The 7,640-nt window shown below is 34.2% G+C and overlaps 1 protein-coding gene across 3 annotated transcripts; it reads left to right on the forward strand.

Annotated features, from left to right (window-relative positions):
• The first annotated feature begins 2,953 nt into the window (after positions 1-2,953).
• On the forward strand, positions 2,954-6,978 carry LOC130980248 (eukaryotic peptide chain release factor subunit 1-3-like). 3 transcript variants are annotated; one of them, XM_057903918.1, is made up of 6 exons: positions 2,954-3,117; positions 4,002-5,464; positions 5,599-5,692; positions 5,779-5,857; positions 6,222-6,297; positions 6,627-6,978. In XM_057903918.1, exon 2 carries the CDS (start codon positions 4,027-4,029, stop codon positions 5,335-5,337), a length of 1,311 nt encoding a protein of 436 aa, XP_057759901.1. In that variant the 5' UTR covers positions 2,954-3,117; positions 4,002-4,026; the 3' UTR covers positions 5,338-5,464; positions 5,599-5,692; positions 5,779-5,857; positions 6,222-6,297; positions 6,627-6,978. The 3 variants fall into 3 exon arrangements, with proteins under 3 accessions (XP_057759901.1, XP_057759900.1, XP_057759899.1); XM_057903917.1 differs by lacking the exon at positions 2,954-3,117 and adding an exon at positions 3,699-3,893 and having other exon boundaries at positions 5,779-5,861; XM_057903916.1 differs by lacking the exon at positions 2,954-3,117 and adding an exon at positions 3,699-3,893.
• Positions 6,979-7,640: the final 662 nt, after the last annotated feature.

Consider the following 7,640-nt stretch of genomic DNA (forward strand, 5'->3'; position numbering starts at 1 on the left):
AGGTTGGGTATGAGGTAGAGACCACCCTATTGAGTGGGCCTTTAATTTTTATTTGGTCTGACTTTCATGTTTTGGGTCAGGATATGAAGAATAATTCGTGAGACTTCACATGATTTAGGCTGGGTTTGGTAAAACTTTTTCAAGAAGTGCTTGTGCTTTTAAAAAGCACAAGCACTTCATTTTGTGTTTGGTAAATTAAAAAGTCTAAGTGCTTGTGTTTATGGCTTTTAAAAGTTAGGGGTGCTTTTGAAAGAACCTCAACGGGAGCTTTTCAAAGCTGGATTGTGCTTATCAAATTTTATTTATTTTCCAGTATATATTTTCTGCTATTATATTGCCATTGAAATCCTCATATATTTTTAATTTCTCATCCTAACCTTTCCAAATTCTAACACAGTCTTCATATATATTTTTTATTTTTCAACCTAATCTTCACAAATTTCAACACAAATACATCTCTATCACATATTAAGTATGAACTTCTATCTATTTATATTATTTTTTTGTGCATTATTTTTGTATTTTTTCAATAGATCTATTATATATGTTTGTTTGTTTTTTATCTGTTCTTTAAAATGTGAAGAGGTTGACTTGGTTTATGAAAACCAATCATAACATATATATACATATGTAAATATAAATATAGAGTCCCGCTAGGGAGCCAATGAGATATTTATACAATGTGTATAATGGGCTGCTTAGTTAGCCCAATATGAGTTAAAAATAAAAATTACCCACAAAATAATAAATTTAAAAACTCTTATTCAATTATTTCACATCAAATTTCAAATTTCAAATTCTCTAATTTCAAATTTCAAATTTTTAAAAAAATCCTGTTAGTTATTTCAAAAAAAAAAAACAATCTGAAATCCTCCAATACTCTTTTCTTTTTCAACCGGCGGCAACCCCACCTTCATCAATAATCATTCCATTTCACCGTCGCTACTTGGCTTGACATACGCCACTCACCCTTAATAAAAATAACCATCCATTTAAGGATAAAAATAGTCATCCACATACCTAATAAATTGAATATCTAACATATTTTAATTATATATAACTAAACTCAATCCAATCAAAATAATCATATACATAAAAATAAAATAACCATCCGCATACCTACTAAATTGACCATCCTAAATTGACCATTAAAATAGAAGAAGAAGATGAATAAACAGAAGAAACTATTATTGTGGTGAAAAATAATTTTGAAAGACTAGTCATGACAAAAGGGCACTGTTGTGAAACATAGGACTCAAATCATGAAAAAAGCTAACCATGCTTGAATCCGAAGAAGAAGAGCATGGTGGTATCATTGGTGAGAAGATATTTAAAAGAATGGGAGAAAGCGAAGGCACATCGGAGGAGGTGAGGAATGTGTCGGAAAGAAGGCACACAGGCTATGACAGAGGCGCTGGACGTCCGGGTTGCTGCGGTGCCGTTAGTTCGACCCACACAATATGTGCGTCCTCCCTTGGCGGTGGCCTATGCGGCAACGGCGCCAGTCGGAACAATGTCGGCGCGATTTCCAATGGCGGCTGGTGACCGTGGCGTTAGTGTACTGGTGAGACTCCATGAGAAAGGCATAGAACGCTGACAAACCGTATTGAAAGAGAGAAGTGAGTGAGTGAGGTGGTTTATTTGTTTCCAAAACCGACGATAATCCTAATATTTGATTTAAATTTCAAATTGAAAACTATTCAAAATTAATTAGTTGCCTATAATTTAAAATTAATTAATTGCCTATCAAATATTTTCAATTTTAAATTAACCCCATTGTATGCATTGTATAATAATACCTCTATTGTCTCCTCATACTTTCCCATAAATATATAATCATAAGAGTAGTTTATTTGAGATATGTGTCCCATTTTTTTGTGATCTATAAAGTAAACCAATATATATAGGTGGGTAATGGACGTAACAGTGCTAACATTAGATTACATACAAATTTTATTATTGACTAATGATAACTCTATTTATATTAGTACAATCAAGTAAATATCTAAACTATTAGTCTCTAAACTTTGAGTTAGGTAATTTAGTATTTTTAATGATGATATTTAGGATAAAATAAATTTTTATGATACTTATATAAAATTTTAAATTTAAAAAATAAAAGAGTTTATTTATTATATTTATGTTTATTATAAATTTTTTATTTTAAAATTATTTTATTTTAAACTATTATATAAAATTTTAAAAAATTTAAAAAAATAAATTATCTTTCGTTATAAATATGTTTATCATAGTTTGTTTAAGTTTTAAAAGCGATTTTACCGAACACAATTATGGTGCTTGTACTTATTAAGAGTCATTTTTAATTTGATTTTACCAAACGCAAGTGCTGTAACTTTTAAAAAACTGTCTTTTAAACATAAGTTACTTTCAAAAAATAAAAATTTTACCAAACCAAATCTTAATAATATGAATGAGTGGCTATAAATACATATTGGTTTTGATCAATTTAGATAATAAAATTGGTATAATTTATTATAATTTAAATATTATTAGTTTGATTTTTATTTTTTTAAGATAGTCCCATGTTATTAAAAAATTGTATCTATATTGATTAGAATTTATTTTTTAAACTAATTCAATTCAAATTAGCGTGATTTAAATTAAATGAGTTTATATTTGATTCAAATTTTTTTTTTAAATTTGAATAGCTAATCTATATTTTTAATATATTTTAAACAATACTTTCAAAGTCTTATTATTGGCATTCGTATTAAACTCTAATATTATCAGTTTTGAAATCAATTCTTATTCTTATTCTTGATTTGATTCAGTTACCGAATGCGAAAAGATCTCATTTAAAATTACATATTTGGATGCCACGTTAATCACCTCACAGCTAGAAATTTCCAGAAAGAGGGGGGACAAAACAGTAAATCACTTGATTTCACGGCCAACTCTGCGTAACAAGTAAGGAACTGCCACGCCTAGCTCAACGCGAACGACGTCGTTCCCATAACCATTATAAAAGCCCAAACCCCCCTTTTTGCTTATCAGGTTCAGTTCTGTTAATCAGCTAGGGCACAAAAGAATCTCTCGTTTTCTCTTTCCCCTTCTTTCTCATTCTCTCGGCCTCCGTTCCGTTTCGTCGCTAAAACGGTACTTCTTTATCTCTGCATCTAATTTTCCTGTTCTAGTAGCTGATCGTATGTTTGATTCATCTGATTATGTTTTTCGATGTTTTGATTGCTTGTTTTATTTTGCATGCATGTTTTTATGTGTTGGAGTTTGTGACGGTGTTATTATATTATATATGAATATGGATTAGTATATATTAAATTGGCATGTTCTGCTGCAGATTATGTCATGTCCGTGGATTTTGCTGTTAATAGTTGTGGGTTTGTTCTATTTAATATTATGGTCTTTTTGGCGGCGTATTTATTTGGTTTTAATTTTTTATTTGCAACTTGCCATGAGTGGGATAAACGTCAGGACTGAGTAAAAAGGATTGATTTTGTAATTAAAAATAGTAATTATGATTTATAGTGTTGAATATTATGCTCCTTAGACGCTGTGTTTATATTAGTTTAATGATTTATGCGAGGTTTTGTGGATAGCAAAAAGGAACTTTTTTGTTTTTTCTAATAAAATTTTATCCAAGAAAGTGTAGATGAACATTATCAGATCTTAATACGAATACTTTGTTTATAGTGTATTCTAATTTCCAATTAAACGGAACAAGAGGAGTTCTGTGTCTTTTTTCTAATTATTTGTTTCCAAAATATCTTTGTTTTGTTGTTCTCTTAGTTGATCTTCTGTGTTTATTTCCTATATTTTGCGAATTCTTGAACAGCAGCTGTTATTAGTGTGGTGGTCTGATTTTCTATCATGATTTGTCTTTCACATTTATTTATGTGGCTAGCAATTGTGTTAATGTAAGTGATTTTTTGTATGTGCTTGATTCCTGATTGTTTTGACCATGTGTCAGTTTGTTGATTATGTAAGTGATTTTTTCTCGTTTGTTCCTATTTATTACTGAAAAGGTTATTGGCCAACAATTGCTCTGAGATGGCCGATGCACACGAGACTGACAAGAACATTGAGATTTGGAAGATCAAGAAATTGATCAAAGCTCTCGAGGCTGCTAGAGGAAATGGGACAAGTATGATTTCCCTTATCATGCCCCCACGAGATCAAATATCTCGAGTTACCAAGATGCTTGGTGATGAGTTTGGTACTGCTTCCAACATCAAGAGCAGGGTGAACCGGCAGTCTGTGCTTGGGGCCATCACCTCTGCCCAGCAGAGGCTCAAGCTCTATAACAAGGTTCCTCCAAACGGGCTTGTGCTGTATACTGGCACGATTGTTACTGAAGATGGGAAGGAAAAGAAGGTTACTATTGATTTTGAGCCTTTCAGACCTATCAATGCTTCCCTCTATCTGTGTGACAACAAGTTTCATACTGAGGCTCTAAATGAGCTTTTGGAGTCAGATGACAAGTTTGGGTTCATTGTCATGGATGGCAATGGTACCCTGTTTGGGACCTTGAGTGGTAACACAAGGGAAGTGCTTCATAAATTCAGTGTCGATCTCCCAAAGAAGCACGGAAGAGGAGGGCAATCAGCTCTTCGATTTGCCCGTCTTCGCATGGAGAAACGTCATAACTATGTCAGGAAGACTGCAGAGCTTGCAACTCAGTTTTATATCAATCCAGCTACCAGCCAGCCAAATGTTTCTGGATTAATACTTGCTGGTTCAGCTGATTTCAAAACTGAGCTTAGTCAGTCTGATATGTTTGATCCTCGACTCCAAGCAAAAATTCTCAATGTTGTAGATGTTTCCTATGGTGGTGAAAATGGGTTTAATCAGGCTATTGAACTTTCATCTGAGATTCTGTCCAATGTGAAATTTATCCAGGAGAAACGCTTGATTGGAAAATATTTTGAGGAAATTAGCCAGGATACTGGGAAATATGTTTTTGGGGTTGAGGATACTTTGAAAGCTTTGGAGATGGGAGCTGTTGAGACACTCATTGTGTGGGAAAATTTGGATATGAGTAGGTTTGTCTTGAAAAACAGTGCTACTGGTGAGGTGGTCATTCAACACTTCAACAAGGAACAAGAGGCCAATCAGAGCAACTTCCGGGATCCTGTATCCAATGCTGATTATGAGGTGCAGGAAAAAATCTCTCTTTTGGAGTGGTTTGCAAATGAATACAGACGGTTTGGTTGCACTCTTGAGTTTGTCACAAATAAGTCGCAAGAAGGTTCACAATTTTGTAGAGGTTTTGGTGGGATTGGTGGTATCTTGCGCTACCAGCTGGACATGAGGACATTTGATGATTTCTCTGAAGATGATGCTGTCTATGAATCTGAATAGCAATCAATGAACAACTTCCTCTTGCTGGTGCAGGAAAAGGAGGTGAAAATACCTGCACCAGTAATTGAGGGGGTAGCATGCGCTCCTGCTGCACCTACTCTTCATCCTCCACCTGTGGTATTGCATGGTAAGCTTGATTGTCCTGTGTTGTTTTGCTACATTATATCTATCTATTGTGGTTTATACTTGTGATTCATATTTTGTGGTTTTAATCTTTTAAGCAACTTGCTGAATCTTTTCCCTACCCATATTTCTTTTCAGATGCCATGCCTCAAGAGTCCAATGTACTGATCCTGGTTACTCGTCTATTTGATCTCCTGCTCCTCCATGCCAGCAAACTTGCTTGCCTCCTTAGGTGGAATTCTACCCAAAATCCTCTCTTGGTGCTCATTTATTCATTATCTGATTACATATCTAACATTTCTTGTTTTCCTATTCCAGCTCATCTGCTCTCTACATGTGTGCAACAATGCAATCTCAAACTTGTGCTTCCAAAAGAAATAACCTTGGCTCCATGCCGGTTGGTACTAAATTAAACTTCTGCAGATATTAATTTCTTTTTAGTTTCTTCACCTCCGATTGCATTTTGCTTCCATATTTTGAACAGCTGAGAAACGGAATTGGCTGATCCAAATATTTCTGTAGTTGTTCCAGTTGATTTCAGTCTTTATTATTCCCAATGTTTGGGACAGGATACAAATTATAATATCAGTAGTCTCTTAAAATTACTTTGCAACTCTTCTGCTTTCACAATTTCCCATCCAAATGTATTATTTGTCAGTAAAAGCCTTCAATTGAAGATTGGATTTCTAGCGTTGTCTCAAGTCTTGCTATTAGCTTTCTAGCTTAGATTGTTACTTGTTTTGCCGCCTTTTTGAATTCAGGCTTCATCATATCCGACTATGGTCTCTGAGCAAAGCAGTGATTGTGTAAGAAAGCATGCCCACTTCTTACCATGAGGTACATTTAATTCTATACAGGCAACATTATTATTTGACTTTATATAAATTTTTATTGTCTAATATGTAATTGAATTTGTCTGTGTTTGACAACCCAGTGTAGTTTTTGTATTATAATTTGTTGTTTAGTGTGTTATTTCTTTGATTTCTACCATTAGTGATGTGATGACGATTACTGTAGTGACCTGCTGTTTAATTGTTGATAATTGACTGATCTTCTGTGGAGTAATTCATTCCTAGTTTGTTTTATCTTTTATTGTTTGCGAACATTTAGACAAAATTAGCTGCAAAACTAACATTTACTGATTCCTAATTTATATTGTTTTGTAGGTGGATGGATCCAGAATTTTCTCTTAACGTGGTTTATGAATGATCCTTGAGCTTGTGCTCTGAAATCTATGATTATGTCGCTCATATATAATGATTGTTTGGGAACTTGGGTGTGGTGATGTCTAATGATGTTAATTAGGGGCCTTCAAGACTTGCGAGCAATATCTTACTTCATGGTGTGTGATGTATGATATGACGAGCCTTCTACTTTCTGGCTAGTTTATTTTCAGGGTACGGGGTACCGAATATTTTCGATTGGGATTTTGCTTAAATGCTTAATGGTGTGTGATATGATGCTATGAGACTTAAGTTTATTTGATGGTAATATATATAAGACATTGCTTTCATGTTACCCTCCGTTTCTTATAATCAAACTATGAATGTGTGTTTAGCTTGATAAGTTTTTGGCCCTTTCGAGAGCTACCTGTTTAGGGTCAGCTTTGCATTATTGATTGCAGTTATGCTTCCAAGGCGAGTCATCTTAAATGCCACCTCTTGGGAATTGCTTCCAAGTCGAGCCATTGTAGTTATGTTCATTTCTATTTCTATCATCAATCTTCGATTCCTGGATTTCATTGTCCTGGCTGGTCAAGATAGGCAAGTCTGGTTGTATGGGAATGTCGCTCTAATCGAGTGATGAATTCCGTATAAGGCTAAATATTAGCGAGAGACTGATAGTGAATAGTGAACTAATTCCGCAAGGAAAAGATAAAAATTGTTTAGAACACTAGGCTCAACTTAAGATGGAGCTGAACCTGAGACTTGAGCTACTTAGGGATTTGACTGCTACTTAGTTGTCATAGAAGAATAAAGACGTCTATCCAGCGCCCAGTTGCTTGCTTATGCAAATTGCTCTTGGGGATGTTTGATAGACAAATTTGTTCCCTCAACGTTGGTTGAATTGGACTTGCTTGTATTGGACTCAATAGTTGGATTCCTCAAAAGGCATCCTTGATCGAATAAAGTGGTTGAAATAGCAGGTAGTAACAATTTGGTAATAGTTAAAGGCGAATC

Source organism: Arachis stenosperma, chromosome 5 (genome assembly GCF_014773155.1).
Source record: "Arachis stenosperma cultivar V10309 chromosome 5, arast.V10309.gnm1.PFL2, whole genome shotgun sequence".
Classification (NCBI taxonomy): domain Eukaryota; kingdom Viridiplantae; phylum Streptophyta; class Magnoliopsida; order Fabales; family Fabaceae; genus Arachis; species Arachis stenosperma.